At 40.7% G+C, this 17,030-nt stretch overlaps 1 protein-coding gene across 2 annotated transcripts in view; it reads right to left on the bottom strand.

Moving 5' to 3' along the window:
- PREX2 (phosphatidylinositol-3,4,5-trisphosphate dependent Rac exchange factor 2) overlaps nucleotides 1-17,030 on the bottom strand; it is a 291,158-nt gene that overhangs the window by 108,987 nt on the left and 165,141 nt on the right. For both annotated transcript variants that reach the window (XM_068525808.1, XM_068525809.1), the window contains exons 23-25: nucleotides 16,290-16,451; nucleotides 5,688-5,907; nucleotides 4,936-5,143 (exon numbers count right to left, since the gene is read on the bottom strand). In XM_068525808.1, coding sequence (XP_068381909.1) covers nucleotides 4,936-5,143; nucleotides 5,688-5,907; nucleotides 16,290-16,451 — 590 coding nt within the window. The remainder of the gene's footprint in view (nucleotides 1-4,935; nucleotides 5,144-5,687; nucleotides 5,908-16,289; nucleotides 16,452-17,030) is intronic.

The raw sequence follows: 17,030 nt of genomic DNA, 5'->3' as shown, positions 1-17,030 counted from the left end.
CAATGCTGTGCAGAGTAAATATTTGTTAAGTCATTTCACTAATGAATTAAACACATTTATCGGACCATGCATTGCCCTTGGTGCTGTGTGTGCAGCAGTTTACAAAACAAACAAAAGTCCGTGCCCTCTTGGCGCTTAAATTCTACTGGGAGGAAACAAACAATGACCAGATAAGCTGTATAGTGTATCACATGGTGACAAATGGGAAGGAGAAAACTTTTTAAAAAGGGAATGAAGCCAGGGCTGCAACTTCAAATAGTGTCATCAGGTAAGGTCTCACTGTGAGATATCTGAATAATATTTTGGCAGTTTATAGTTTTTAGACACCTGGGAAAATCAGGGAGTTCTGCTAGCTTGCTCAGGGCCCTGCAAAGCTATGAATTATTTTAAACACACTTTTTCTATTTGGAAAGATATGTTTATGTCTCATAAGACAGACTGTGTATTTCTTCACTCCCTCCACCCAAAAGATTAAAGCATTAGACTAACTCCAATTACCCAAGCTGCACGCTGCACAGACAGATGAACTCTTGACTACCAAAGAGGAAAGAGATGCAGGAGTTCTCATTCTGCAAGGAGCCCTCTGTGCTCTATGGACCTTTTAAATTAGGAGTCATGGGGGCTCAGCATAAACATTTTTTTCAGAGCTCTACGAATTGTGTTCACATATTTGCTTTTCATTTTAAACAGCTGCAGTCATGCTTGCACTGACCCTGTGGGAACAAGTGTTAGGCTAACAAACAAATGATAGAAAAACAATGTTTCTGACACCACGTTTTTGCATAAAATTTCTCGATTCCTAAAAGTAATAATAGAGCATAAAGCTTAATATTTGTGCTCGCAGAAATATTTTCCTTTACCTTTGCTCGTATACAGTGTTAAGCTCCCTCTGATAGTGTGTAGGTCTGTTGATTCTGAATTAACATCCTGAGCTGAGCACCATTTCCGGTCAATCTCCGCCAAATGCCCTTGATGAATAAAGATTTCTGTATATGGTGGATTGCGTCTACCTGTGTGTTTTCTATTTAACTGAGATTTAAATATCATCATCATCCTCTTCAGCACAGCTAACATTTGTTGAGCTCTTATGCCAGTCACTATGCTAAGTACCTAACAGGTATTAATTCATTCAGTCCCTCAAACCACCTTATAAAGTGGGTATCCTCGTTATTATTATCAGTATTATCATTGTTATTCTCATCTTAGAGATGGGCTGAGTGAGACACACTCATATACTGGGCAAACTAAGCAGAACACCCCTCCCTGCATATCGCTCACCCACTCTGGAGGGCGAAGGTGGTCATGAGTGCCGCCCACCACATCCCAATTCTCCGGGACTCATGACTGGGTGGCTCCCCTCCCCCTGGGGGCAAATCGTGTAGAAATGTGCAGGCCACGATAACGCATCTCCCATTATTCTAGTTGCACTGCAGTGCCAGTAAACGGCTTTAAGCAGGGGACTAGCACCATTTACCTGTACAGATCCCTCTGGTACCTGCTGAATGTAGAATGTATTAGATGGAGAGGCACAGCTGGAAAATTCTACAGCGGGTACTAGGGAGGAGACTATGGTGACCCAGTCTCAGGTGATGGGGTGGACACATTCTGAGGTATGACCGGCAGGACTTGATAAGGTACTGGAGGTGAAGGGAAAGGAAAGAGAAGAATCACAGATGATACCTAGATTCTGGCTTCATAAACTGAAGAGATGGAGAATACTTTACTAAGAAGGGGGACAACCTTGATGGGGGAGGGGGCAAAGCAGATTTGAGTATGAGGTCAAAGTAGATGTCAATTTCAGAAACAAATTTAAGTTTGAGGCGTCTGTGAGACAGCCCAGGGTTTCATAACCCAACTCACAGATGGATTGTGAGAATGAAAGAAATCAGTGCATGTAATCATATAACTGTGCCTGGCACATGAGCCCCTATAATACATGCTAGTTTTTATGAAACTGCCCACTTTTCTACATTTACCAGAAAAATGCTTGGGAAAACCTCAAAGGTAATTCCACCACCAGCCCTACCGTTCCTATCTGTAAACCCCAGCTCACTAACTGTCCTACAATGTGTTTTGGTTGTCACTCAATCCTGGGACATGTGGTACCTGCAAAATGAAGTCTATTCTCAAATTTCCTGCCTTACTAGCTCCCAATACTCTTTATTCATTTCCTCTCTGTGAGAATACACAAACCCTGAATTTTAAAACCCTGTCAAAGGTTCTGGACTCTCCACGAATTATTTTTTCCCTTTACTTATATCTAACACCCAAGCGTCATTAACCAGATAATCACCCATTAAAGGGCTAAAGCACCTAGCTTCCTGAAATGAAACAGGAATCACAAAATCTTGATGAAATTCATAACATCACCTTACTTCCTGTTACTACACAGCACATCTGTCTCTAGTTCTATCTTTGGATCTGAACAAGGTAGGAGGACTTAGGGGAATGCCTGTGTGTCAAAGGATGTGTTCCCAAGTGACAGGAAAACCAGACTGCACAATTAGACAGGCTCAGCACCAGAACCTTTCACAGGAATGAATGACTCCTAGAAAGGCTAGCAGGGAGATATTGTGAGGCAATTCTCTTAAAACTCGGCACAGCGGCCGAGATCTGCTTCTCCACTCTGCAGAGGCATCTATGTTGGACCAAGAATAATTTCTACATGGTGAGAAAACTGTTTAGTAACTAGCTTTTTAAATAATTTGTCAAGCTCCACTGCACTGCAGCACTTCTGAACGGGGCAATGGGGCATCCAGGCACTTGGACAATTGCACTGTTTTAAAGTGATTATGTTACACGCTGAATTATGGTGGAACATATTTAGATTTAGAATTAAATTATATGGTGCACACAGAGAAGACCAAGGAAGTTTCTCAAATCATTGGCTCATTTCATGTCACTTTCCTAATAAACAAGCACAGCTGGTAAAGACTTTTAGAATAACAGAGTGGGGAAATCACAAGTAAAAATAGGTAATCATTTTAACTAGCTTTGGTTAATAAAAATAGCTTAACCCTCTTTCTGAAATTAGTGCTTTAAATATAAAGCATTTTAAACCAAGTAAAGGGAGCCCCTTGGCTCTAACTATTTCCTTGAAAATATATCTACATTAGCTGAACTTAAAAAAAAAAAGTCAATAAATTAACAAAGACAGACAAACTCTGGACCATTGCCAGGAAGTGCTGGGTAGTCAATGCATTAGACAGCCAGTCTCCAAGGCAGTGTTCACTCAGGCACATCAATAATCCTGCCATTGACAAAGGACTCATCTGTAAAGGAGGAATAGTAACTCTTGGTTTAACTGGAAGCATGGGATTGGTCCAGATGCTCTCCTAGAATCCCTCTGAGATCTAGGATACATGATTCAATGCTACTATCCATTGCCTTATTAATAAAGAGTCTTCCTCTTGAACCTTCTGAATACTTCAGGGGAAAAAAGAGACTGGTTTCTAAAATACAATATAACATATATGATAAAATCAATTTATTAAATAAAGCAAAATATAATGTCCTAAAATATTAACTTCTCTGCCACAAGGTCATTCTAAAACAATTCCAAATATCATGTATTTGTTTAAAAATAACCACCTGTTCTCTCAGTAACCTCAAACTGTTTGATTTGTCTATGAATGGGGTGGTCCCAATATAATACACCAAGTGTTATAAGTAATTTTAAAAAACTAGTGTATTAGACAAAGGAAAACAGAATTTCAATTCTAAATTAACTCATAAAAATGTCAGAAAGCAGTAGCACAGTAAATAGTAACTACTTAAAGATAATCTTAGAAACATGGTGCGCTAATATGGTAATTTTGATCTCTAAATTTCAAAGATGTATAAAGAGATCATGTCAATTAAAATTTCATTATTGTAATGTGTAATTACAACAAAGCCTTAGAATAAGTTCTAAATATTTTATGTGAAATCTGAATTATCCGTGGAAGTAGGGATGATGTGTGTGTGAACTAAATAATACACATTTGACAGCCATCTAAATCTGCAACTTCATAAAGGGAGTACATTAAAAAGAGGAAAATGGTCCTTATACCATTTTCATATTTTTCCCACTATGATATATTCAACAATTTCAATCCCCTGAATGATAAGCAAGCATGTCAAGCCCTAGGCTGATTGCTTTTCGTATTAATTTTTATATTTTTCACCACAAATAGATAATTTGCTATGATTATTCACCCTCTTCTATGCATGAGAAACTGAGCTACCCCAAATCCCATTCTGCCTTGACTAGATGTGAAGCATAATCACACTCTATGATGTAGCAAACCATCCTACAGAGTTCAGGCAATTCTCCAACCTTCAAATTCTTGAATAAGAATCAGAGTTGACCTCTGGAAAAATTTTATTCAACTCCCTCCTCTTCTCTGTTCTTGAAAAAAGATTCCAAATTACTGTCACAGTGATTTGGGTACTTCCTTAGTAAACCATTAATTCAATCAGAAGAGAAGAAAGTGTGTTGGTCATTGGTCCTAGGGTCACATACTTTTGCTTTTACTCATTTAACAAGTATGTTAAGGATTCAGTATGCTTTACATTTTTTCATAAACATCTGTTGAGTGCCTATCCACCAAATGCTGTGTTCTGGTCTGTAAAAGGTACACAAGGAAATCCCTATATGCAGTTTGTACTCTTTCAATCATATTGTTCAATTTAACATTTGCACACTGAAACTTAGCGTTTTCTATATGAAAGAACCTTGTTCTCTTCCCTGGTATTAAATGCTTCCTTAGAATACAGATCTACAGAATTGCCATGTTTTCTCATTTTTAAGGTGTTGGCATGAAGAGGATCTATACGCTGAGCAAAAATTCCTACATTTTCAAACAGTAAAAAGAATAATGGGTATTCAGGAGTGCCATTTCCTACAGCTATTGTATTAGGTACATTTAAAAGTACAGTAAATAAAATGCTTACTCATCTGTTTGACAAACACACATCTCCACCTCCTTCAGTGCAGTCTGAAGTTTGCCCAGCAGTTTCTGATAGATATCTTGGGTTTCTAAGTCGTCTTCTTTCAACAAATACCGGAGACCGTGCCCATCTTGCTGCCCCAGAGACAGACCTGAAGGGGCCGCCATGGTTGTAATCGTATGTTGAATGTACACCATAGGGCTTAGTTTTCCTGAGGAGTTGAAACCATTCCATAGCAACAGTTATTACCTTGAACTTACAGTAGCAATCCAGAGCCATTCATTTTAGATGTCCAAGCTTACAAAAGATAAAATGCCAATCTAATGCTGCATTTAATTCAGGAATTAAAGCTTATGGGGAGTTGTGATTAAAAACGAGGAATACAGTTCGATTCCACGTCCCACTGGGATGGCATGGGATGGTACTCTGCATCCCTTGCAGGTGCTCCTCCACTATTTTTCTCATAGTTATAGGGCCATCTCAGATGAGTGATTTCACAGCGACATGAGCTGTGCCTATCAGGCATGTAAGGAAGACAAAAACAATCATTCTTCTTAGAGGAAAACTAATGAAAATGTGGAACTCCATTTTCATTCTACAAACACTTATGCATAATTATCCAAATGATTAGCGTGAGGAATCCTTTCTTTATAAAATTTCAGACTTGCTGACATGCTAATTTCAGGGATGCAGGAATAGGTATGATTGCCTAAGTTACGTGTCATAATTTGATAAAGTTGAAAAAGCTAACATACCTTGTTCCGATTTATTTTCTTTATCATGAGAATTATGCTTCCTGCTATCCAACTGAACACCAAATGCACTCCCCAGGTACGTTGATGTTTTGGGATAAGAAACTTCCATCACATTGACATGGCAGTTGGTGGGGCAGAAATCACTGCTGTGCAGTGGGGAGATTTTAGATTTGGCCTGTTTAAAGGTGGGCCAGGCTCTATTCTTTAGTACACGAGAAAACTGTAGATGAAAGATGAAAGAAAAAGCAGTTGAATGCAGTGATAATTCAAACATTTCACTCCTGTCATCCATAGCAAAATCAAAAGAAAACTAAAACATGTCAACTGCAACAGGTGAAATAAATGACAAGCTGTTAGAAATTAAGTCATTATTTTAAAATTCACACATTCTTAGAAAAGCAAAGCAATATAGGCAGCAAATGCAAAGGATTCTTTTGAAACACTGATTGCAAGTTAAGCGCTAAAACGGATGAATTCAAGTGATCAACACCACTTACTAGGACTCAAATCCACAGGTTCCCAGCAGCTGAGAGTCAGAGAGAGAAACTGAATCGGCGTCCTAGGACACCAAGCTAGGAGAAGGTGCAAGGTGGCAGAATAGGGTAGCTGTCAGGTCAAGGATGGAAGAAGATGGATTATTCCAAACATTGTCAGAAAGCTGACCCAGACCCGAGTCTGTGAACAGGTTAGACAGCAAAGCTTGGTGGTGGGGACCCCGAATGGCAGGACAACAGGCAGAACAGACTTTCCTTCCCACCCGGGCCTCCTGCTAATCACCGCTGAGCTTTGGGTCAGGGGCAGCCTGAAGACTGGCGTGGACTCTGCTTCTGTGCCATCGAGAATAGTGATGCTCAAGGAAGTTACACAACTTGCCCGGATAGCCACTCCCCTATTTAAAACCTTGCCATCCAAATCCATGGTCTACACTTGCGATGGTCTATACAGCCTCCCAGAGTCCGATCCACACCCGGTTTATTTATCTCAAGCTCTCTTCCCCTTGCTCCCTGTGCGCCTCCTGGCTTTCACTCAGTTCCTCTCACATACCATCCACTCATTCGAGGTCTCTGTACAGGCTGTTCAGTGTGCCTGAAATGTTCTTCCCTCGTTTCCAAACTTACTCCTATGCATTTTCAAGTTCTATGAAATCATCAAGGGGCCTTCCTTGAGCCCTAGTCTAGGTTCAATTTTCCGTTTAGGTGCTAGGTTACAGCACCCTGTAATCCTCCTTACAATTATGAATAATTTTCTTTTTATTTATTTATTTTATTTTATTTATTTATTTTTGGCTGCGTTGGGTCTTTCTCTAGTTGCGACGAGCAGGGGCTACCCTTCGTTGTGGTGCGCGGGCTTCTCATTGCCAGGGCTTCTCTTGTTGCGGAGCACAGGCTCTAGGCGCACAGGCTTCAGTAGTTGTGGCACACAGGCTTAGTTGCTCCGCAGCATGTGGGATCTTCCCAGACGAGGCCTTGAACCTGTGTCCCCTGCCGTTGGCAGGCAGATTCTTAGCCACTGCACCACTAGGGAAGTCCCATGAATAATTTTCTTATTTCTCTCTCCCTTAGCAGATGGTAAACTCCATGAGAGTGATGCTTACATCTGTCTTGTGCATCACACACAAGCATCTCATAGAATTGAAGTGGATTGTAGTTTCAAAAACAAAGGACTGAGGGGCTTCCCTGGTGGTTCAGTGGTTAAGAATCTGCCTGCCAATGCAGGGGACACGGGTTCGAGCCCTGGTCTGGGAAGATCCCACATGCCGTGGAGCGACTAAGCCTGTGAGCCACAGCTACTGAGCCTGCGCGTCTGGAGCCTGTGCTCCGCAACAAGAGAGGCCGTGACGGTGAGAGGCCCGCGCACCGCGATGAAGAGCGGCCCCCACTCGCCGCAACTGGAGAAAGCCCTCGCACAGAAACGAAGACCCAACACAGCCAAAAATAAAATATAAATAAATAAATAAATTTATAAAAAAAAAAACAAACAAAGGAATGAGAGCCACCAGCTCCCTGTGTTTTAGTTATGTCGTCCCCATAACTGATGTGATGCTGGGCAAGTCCCTGTCTCTTTGTCATTTCTAGTAAAATATGGAATGTGGATTAAATAATATCTATGCTCTCTTCTTCCTTGGAAACTATAACCAGATCCTATCTATTTATTCCACTAGTAGAGTAGTAATCTGGACATTGAAGAGAATAAAAATTAAGACTACTACCGGTTACTGTGTAACTTTTCTAGGTTAAATTCAAGAATAAAGATGTGATATCAAAAATCACATCTTATAAGCTCACCATTAGGATATGAACTATCTTACAAGTATATTAAACTGTGTTTTCAAATCACATGTCAGAAGCTATGTATCTCAGCAAAGGGCTAGCACATAGTAGGACTCTAAATAGAATTGGACTGAAATGCAGGAATCTATTAACAAAATTACTAACACATTTGATAATGATATATAGTGAAAATAGCCTAAACACTGAGAGACAGGAAGGCATTTAGAGAATTCCTGAATTATCACTTTCTCTTTATTAATAAAGCAACCGTGACCTGGAGACTTATCTCGGAAAGACCTAGAATTTAAGGCCAGATGAAAACTTTCACTCAGAAGTTCTTTTCCACTGTAGTTGCAGGATAAAAATCTCAGAGGAGGCTCCCATGGCACAAAGACACGGAGATCGATTTTATTATGTCACAGCATCCATGGTAATAGGCAGTTACCCTTCTCTTTCTTTCTTTCATTTTAACCAATTATTCATTCATTCAAAAATATAAAAGAAGCATCTATTCTGGATCCTGTGCTATGCTGGAGACACAGCTCTTGCCCTCATAGAATTCACCATCTAGTAGGGGACACAGGTAAAAACAATATTATATCACCCTTATATATAACAATTATACTATTACAATTATATGTAACATAAATGTATAAGCATATATACAACTGTATATGTGTATGTACATATGTAACAATTATATAATAAATACGATAGCCAGATAATTAGAAATTTTGGTAAGTGCTGAGAAGGAAGTGAACAGGGTGATGTAATGAAGTATCTCTAGAGTGATCAGGCAGAGGAGGGGGAAGATTCCCTTTTCAGTGGGACCCAGCTCCTGCAGCTTTCCGACATCTGTCTCAATACAAATGTCTTCTATGCCCTCTCCCCATGCACTCAGAATGGTGCATAGCCACATGTCTGAATGTGCCTAGTTTCTTTCAAAGAGTAAGTGGAAACTTCTTTGATAAGAGCCTCTCTTGGAGAAGGAAGAGCCTTATGAAAGCAGTGCTGTCTTCCATCCTGGGGTATCCCTAGGAAAGGGGGAGGGGGCGAGGGGGGCCCATAATCAAGGGTCCTGGAAATGTGGATATATTTTGAAGATCAAAAATGTGCTGGCAGACAGCATGCCCTGCTATTTAATGGTGAGCTCTTTCTGAAACGCAGACCTAAAATGAGGAAGGCGGAGTTCTTGTACTGACCGTGGTGGGCACGTGACAATGCTCTGATCATGCCATATGGTAGTAAAGGGCCCTGGAAGTGTGGACCTGTCATCTTCTTTAGCAACATCAAATGAAACACTGAGCTCACTCATCTGCCTTGGAGAAGCTCACAAGGAAAGACAAAAGTTCTTTTCCATAAATAAAAACTGCAATTTTACAATAAAGAAACGTACAGGGTATGGGATGGGGGGTGGGAATGAGTTGGGATGGAAAATGCTTTAGACCTATTGTGGACCAAGCTTATTACCAGCTTCATTCATTCATCCAACAATGACCTATCCAGAGTGCTCTAAACCAGGCACGGTTCTAGGCACATTGGGAAACAGTGAACGAACAAAGATTCCTGCTTTCTGGGTGGTTACACTCTAATGAGGGGAGAGGCAAACAATAAACACAGTAAGTCAAAGTCAAAGTGGGACTTTGCCACATGAGAGGCTGGCGAAAAAGGTGGAATCAGCATAGGAGACTACGAATGGGCCACGAAGAAAGGACAAAACCAGGATAGGTCATGTCACAGAAAACTGCTTAAGAAAGGTACAAGCTCAACTGCGTCAGATGCTACTAAAACAAGGACTACAATGACCACAGTGAATAAGCTTTGGCAAAATATAGGCCACCAGTGACCTTAGAAAGGGCCAGTTCAGTTACATGGAGGGAACCAGAGCCCACCTGCAGTGTGCTGAGAATGAAAGGTGAGTGAGACAGCAGGTGTGGACAGTGGGTATGACCAGCGGGTGTGGACAGCGGGTATGGACAGCGGGTGTGGACAGCGGGTATGGACAGCAGGTGTGGACAGCAGGTGTGGACAGCGGGTGTGGACAGCGAGTATGGACAGCGGGTGTGGACAGCGGGTGTGGACAGAGGGTGTGGACAGCGGGTGTGGACAGCGGGTGTGGACAGCGGGCGTGGACAGCGGGTGTGGACAGCGGGTAGGGACAGCGGGTGTGGACAGTGGGTGTGGACAGCGGGTACGGACAGCGGGTGTGGACAGTGGGTGTGGACAGCAGGTGTGGACAGTGGGCATGGCCAGAGGGTGTAGACAGCAGGGATGGACAGCGGGTATGGACAGTGGGCATGGCCAGCGGGTATGGACAGCAGGTGTAGGTAGCTCTTTTTAGGACAGAGATCAAAGATGTGGAAGAGGAGGTGGAGAGGAGTGTGGCGGGCAAGGGAAATATTTATCTTTAATATAGATATTAAGGCAAATTTGTGTATTGACAGGAAGAAGTCATTCTTGGAAAAGGAATTTCAGGTTTTTAATGCATTGGTAGTTAATTCATGAATTATTGAGCCTGACAACAAGTTTAGATCCAATTACAGTCATTTGACTACAAGTCAAAAAAAAAATACAAAGGTAAGCTATTATTTTGCAGACAGTCTCCCATTTCAATGAAGTGTAAAACCCCACTGGCATGGACCTATAAAAATTTTGTATCGGGGGAAGAGGACATGGGGAGAGATTTTACCCACAGTTTTCCCAATCCATACATCCATTTGGGGATTATGTGGCATTAATAACTAAAGATACTCAGAATAGTCAACGTAAAACTTAGATTCCTACAGATAGTATTTTTGTGTAGAAAGGAACTATCTCTTAAAAGCTCATTAAATATTTATACGGAAGAAGTATCCCCAATGCCAAAAATAAGGCCAATTATGGAACTATTTGGAAACAGGAGAATGAATCTAGAATTTTTTAAAGTTCTCAGGACAACAGAGAGTGAGCACGTTCCCCCAAACAGTGCATACTTTTATGTCTGGAACGACTGCCCACACTTCCTGCCCCACAGAGATTAAATGCCAGCTTAGGGTTCATTCAGGTCCCCAGTAAGGTCTGAACATCTGTGGCTTGTAATGCTGGCCAAAAACTTAAATGTGATTGCAGCAGCCTGGCTATGGAAACTGTAGAAATATCAACTGGTTTCTATTTTTAACACGTAAAACTTTTAGAGTCAAAATAATAAGGGAAAGCCAGCCTCTTTGAGATTTTAGTTTCTATGGATACATTTTATTTTACACAAAGAGGGCTGTTTGAAGCTTTCATCTGGGAGACAAATAGGTTGCTAATAATAGTTTAAAAGTAAATACGTGGAAATTAAAAATATATATTCACAAATGCTATAGTTTCTGTTGACATACATCTGTTACATGGATGGAGCTGACCTTACCTGACAGGCCGTTACCTTAGGTATCGACATTTTGTTCAAACAGAAAAGATCCTTGAAATGTTTTCTTGCTAACCTTGTTTCTCTATTTCGTGAGAAAGATAGCCAGTGATTCTAAACAGGTTTATGGTCAAGAAGGGATGATGAAAGGACTGCTTTTAAAGCACTCATGTCCTGGTTAACAACAAGTTTCTCTTTATTTCTAAATTAAAAATAAAAATAAGTGAGACGGCACTCCATGGGACTGATACCTAGTTGGCTACCTGCCACGTATGTGACTTGAAGCAAATTCTTACTTCCTGAGAAAGAAGCAGGCTGATAAGGCTATTCAGTACACATGGCTACTTGGAGGCTCAAACAGCAACAATGTGCATACGAGAGCTTTCCAAACTTCAGTGACATTCTTTTTATCATCTCAAATCACTGCCCGGTAGCCTGTCCACCTCTGCTTTAAAAGCTTCCCAGGTGCCCAGTTACTCCTGAGGAAATGAAAGATGCTTCTCACTCCCCAGGATAATGTTGTTTCCCATTTGGGGAAAAACTCTGCTTATAATCCCCCCAAAACATACATCTCTTTTATTTTATTTATTGCATACCAGGTTGTTCATTGAATACCAGGTTGTTGTTAGAAACCAAGAAATAACACCTTCTTTATCACCATAACCAATTAATCATAGACGGTATATATTTTCCTCCTACACACAGCTTGAATTGATCTTTTTCTCTCTGTCCCCAATGCTTCTACATGAGTCCAAGTCACCCTCGACTTGGACATCTTACAAACAAATCTGATGATTATGTCACTTCAAAACATCACTGGAGGGGCTTCCCTGGTGGCGCAGTGGTTAAGAATCTGCCTGTCAATGCAGGGGACACGGGTTCGAGCCCTGCTCCGGGAAGATCCCACATGCCGCGGAGCAACTAAGCCCGTGCAACACAACTACCGAGCTTGCACTCTAGAGCCCGCGAGCCACAACTACTGACCCCGCAGGCCACAACTACTGAAGCCCACGAGCCTAGAGCCCGTGATCCACAACAAGAGAAGCCACCGCAATGAGAAGCCCACGCACCTCAACAAAGAAGAGCTCCCGCTTGCCGCGACTAGAGAAAGCCTGCGCGCAGCAACGAAGACCCAACGCAGCCAAAAATAAATAAAAATTTAAAAAAAAAAATCACTGGGAAAAATCAGATTTTGTCAGGTTTCCTTTTTAACTGCATCCAACTCAAATCCTCCTTTCTGGCCCAGGCAGTACGTCAACTCTTCATCAATCAGATCAGTCTCATTTCTAAGTCTTTGCCTTCATTTATGATCTCTCCCTTTACTTGAGGGCCATCTCTCCTCCTTTTCACTCTGACAGATCTTTCCAGTTGATAGCAGCTAGCAGCTGCTGACCACTCACTCCGAGATGATTTCTCCATTACTGAAATGCTATTGCCCTTGCAGTCAGAACCATACTGTTTAGCACATCAGCTGTGTAGCAAAGTATCAACTACAGGTAAACAAACAACAACCAGTTTTAGAATAAAAGGGAGCAAGGTTCAAATTCCACTGCCGCTCCCAGCTGTGTGCCTTTGGGAAAGTTACTTGATCCCTCTGAGCTTCAGTGACTTCATCGATGAAATGGGATAATATGTCTCATATCACTGTGTTGGTAAGATTATACAACACAGGCAAATTGTAAAATATAGCTAGCATGCAATGCCTGATATAGACTGCTATAAACTGTTGTGCGCTCTATAACAGCACAGAGGACCAGCATATAGAGCAAGGTGCCAGCATGTTCAAACATTCATGGCGACACCTCTTAGTAGGCTAAGTAGTAGTATTATTACTTCATGTATTTTGACCTTTCTTCCCAAGTAGATTATATGTGGCGGAGGGCAGACTTCTTCAAATAACTGACTTAAGCCCCTATTGCCCACGTAAAAGATACGCATTTAGTAAGTATTTCCCCAGTCTTCCTGCCCCATCCTGCAACAAACTTGCTTTTGTGAACTTGAGTTTTTGACCAATGCTCTTTCATTAAAGAGTGTCTTAAAAATATCTGCCACATAAGGCAAACTGATGCTTCTTTTGCAGGGCTATGTTTATGGACACTGCCCTGACATTCCTGGTGTTGCCTCTTTGAAATCCAGGGTGAGAGATTTCCTTTAGAACTTAGACCAAGAAAAACCTTTGCTTCTCTTAAGAAACATGTATGTATCACAGGGATGCTGATAAATAAGTAACAGACTGTGTTTCCCTTTTCATTTTGGCCATCAGGAAGCTGAAGGCCAAATATAATATTCCACTTTAGCAAGTAAATAGAGTCTTAGAACCTGCTTACCTATAGCCCCTTTTCCCCTGATGGTCTATACCATCTGTTCTAATATAGCTTTACCTCTAAATTTACCTACTCATTTTCTTCCAATATTCATCCTCTCCTTCTTTCTTTTAGTAATAAAATTCCTTGAGTTTTAGTTTGAGATGCCTAGTTTGAGACTACATTTCCCACCCTCCCTTTCACTAAACAACAGGATGTGAACAGTAGTGATGTGTACAACTTCTGGGTCCTGCCCTCAAAAGGAAGCGCTTTACTCTCCACTTCCTCCTTCCCCTTCTAAGGGGCATTCATTTAGACATGGTGGTGGTGCACCAAGTTTGGCTTTGCGGAAGAGGGCAATATCCTAGGGGAGAAAACAAAAATACAGAAGGATCCCTAGAAGATCATCAAGCCCCACCTCACTGGACTCCTATCAGATTGTACTTTCACATGAGTGAGAAATAAACTTTCTATCTGGTTTAAGCCTCTGTCTTGGTCCTTCTTAAAGCAGCTGAATCAATACCCTATGTAATATACCCTCATCTTAATGTTTTCTTTTTATTTCTATATTTTACCTTTTCTTATGTGTATTTCTTTAAGCTGCTTCTACTGCTTTTGCTGTTTGAATGCATGGAGAGAAGAAAATAGGAAGAAAATCCAAAAAAGGTAGAAAAATGACACACGCAAAAGTGACAAGCTTGACAACCAGAATCTGCCTGAACCCTACCATACTTTATACAGATGCGTCTCTGAAGTAGAATGACTCTCTTTTCAAAATGTGTTCAAAAGGGGACTACTAATTTGCATTTTTTTAGAGCTTTTAAATTTAACTTCAAAGCATTGTCACCTCTCATAGAGACCGGAGAAGTAAAAAGAAAATCTTACGTTCTTCAGCTTCAACGAGACATATTCATGGAATCTTTCCCAAACTTAAAGAGGTCAATAGCAATCATGGAAAGAGGGTGAACAGATGTGACAGCTATGCAGTGATCTTGAATATCATTTTTTCTTCATGTAAATGGACTTATAAAAAATTATTACATCAATACATATTCAACTTAACAAGCCTAACAGTATAGGAAATGCTTAAAGAAAAACACAGTGAGCTCTCTTCCCCTTCCCCTACCTGAGGCGACCAAATTGAAATCCCTTGGGTATTCGTTCACACATTTCCCTATTTTCATATGGACATATCTGGACACATATTGACTTATCTTTTATTTGCCATACCAAACATAGACAGTTAACTCATATTCATAAACACTGGGATAAATAATATTTCCTAGTATGACTATCCAAATTTAAGCAACCAGCCTCACTTTGAGGGAAATAATTAGCTAGCCTCCCACTGACACAAACAGAAAAAAAAAAATTAAAACCTACTCTAAGATATGTTTTAGAGATCAATTTTTATTTATTCCACCTCTAAAATATATCCTCGAGTTCACCAAATGTCCTCTGTCTCCTCTGTCTTCCCCAGAGTCCAAGCCATGACCGTCACTCACCCGGACTATTGCAATCGCTTCCCACCCCTCTCTACGCCTCACTTCTTGCCCCCTGCAATCCATTCCTACAGAGGAACCGGCACGATCTTTCAAAAACCTAAATTAGATGAAGTCATCCTTCTATCTAAAATTTTCCAACTGCTTCTCATCGATGTAAGAAGAAAATCCAGACTCCATCCAACGTCCCGAAAGGTACAAAGAGCTTCCACGGCACCTCATACCTGCCCCTGCCAAAGCCTCCGCCCTTATGACTGACTGGTCACTCTTCCCCTGACACCCTGACCTTCTTTTTGCTTTGGGGTCTCTGTACCAGATGGTCTGCCTACCTGGATGCTTCTTCCTCCCATTTAAAGGAAGAGTTCTACTTGTCATTCAGACACGAGTTTACCAGAGAGGCTTTCTCTATAGCCACCCAGCCTAGAGCTCCCACCCTGGCACTTCCCACCGTAGCTTTCCTCGTAACTCTCTCCAATATTTGATTTTCCCCCTTTGTAGAGATTTCTTTACTTCGTTGTTGTCTCCCCCACTCAAATAGAAGCACCGTGAGAGGAAAGACCTTCTCTCCTTTGCTGCCATATTCCTGGTACCAAGAACACTGCTTCACACACAAAAGGTGCTCAATTAATACGTCAAATGAATGAGGCAATGAATCCATTTACAACAGCCGATGTTCCATGTACTTTCTGATTAAGGGCTCTGTTCCCTCTGTCAAGAGAACAGGGAAAGAAGAACTATAGTGTAATAATAAAAATCTGATTTCATTTTTTTTTTTTTTAGCACCGAGCTAAAAAAAAGAAAAAAAATAATAATAATAAAAATCTGATTTCAGAATTAGGTGGCCTGGATTTAAATCCCAACTCTATTCTTGCCAGTAAGTAATTTAATTCTTTAGGCCTCAGTTATTATATTTGGAAAATGTGGAATAATGGCCTAGCTTACAAGTTTGCAAAGATCAAATGAGGCAAAGGATGTAAAGGCATTCAAAAAACCCTAAAATGTTATATAAATGTTATCACTATTTCAATAAAGCGGTACATACATAAGTAATGAAAAATATCAAGAATTGAATTAAATTTGACATTAAAATAATAATTTAAATAATAATTACTTGTAAAATACATACATAGAGCTTTTACCTTTTTATAACTGGATATTCTCTGACATATGCGCTCAATTTTTTCATTGCAAACAGCACTGAATTTACTCTGAAGGTCAGTAGGAATCACCTCGTTCAAAGAGTTAAGGCTGGTGCAGTTTTGTACAAAATGATCATCGCTTTTAGCCAGGGCTTCAAGAATCTGTAGACACACACACACATACACACGAAATAGAACAAGAAAATAAAACCTTCAAAATCAGCCAAATAAAATTTTCACAATTCCACAGCACAGGGTGACTTTCCCCAGTGTGCTTCTTTTAGCTGCCTGGGATTTGTATGTTCAATAAACCCTGGCAGTGAAGTGATGGACTTGTGTGTCTGGCATCTCCTGTTTTCCCTTCTGCTGGCTATAAAAGGCTGCCTGAGGGAGGTGAGGGGACTTCAAAGACTCCCTGCTGGATAAATCAGTACACACTGATGGGGGAACACACTGCCCATATTTTAGTCAGAGTTACTCAGAACATTTTTTTTTCTCAGTTTGGTAGTACAACAACAAAAACTAAGGAAAACCATATCCTTGCTTGCTACTGAGAGCCTGGTACAGAGAGTGCATTTAACAAATGTTTGCTGAAGGAATGAATAAATGAGACTTTCTCTTGATAAAGTAAAAAGCAATGTTGCTTTCAGTATCTGAACTCCGTCTGATAAAAGCATTAGATAAAAGCATCCATATGACATATTCAACTAGTAAATCCTTTCGGCTGTTTTAATCAATTAT

This window comes from Eschrichtius robustus, chromosome 17 (assembly GCF_028021215.1).
Source record: "Eschrichtius robustus isolate mEscRob2 chromosome 17, mEscRob2.pri, whole genome shotgun sequence".
Classification (NCBI taxonomy): domain Eukaryota; kingdom Metazoa; phylum Chordata; class Mammalia; order Artiodactyla; family Eschrichtiidae; genus Eschrichtius; species Eschrichtius robustus.
Note: the sequence above shows the minus strand (reverse complement) of the source record. Positions and strands in the feature narration are given on the sequence as shown.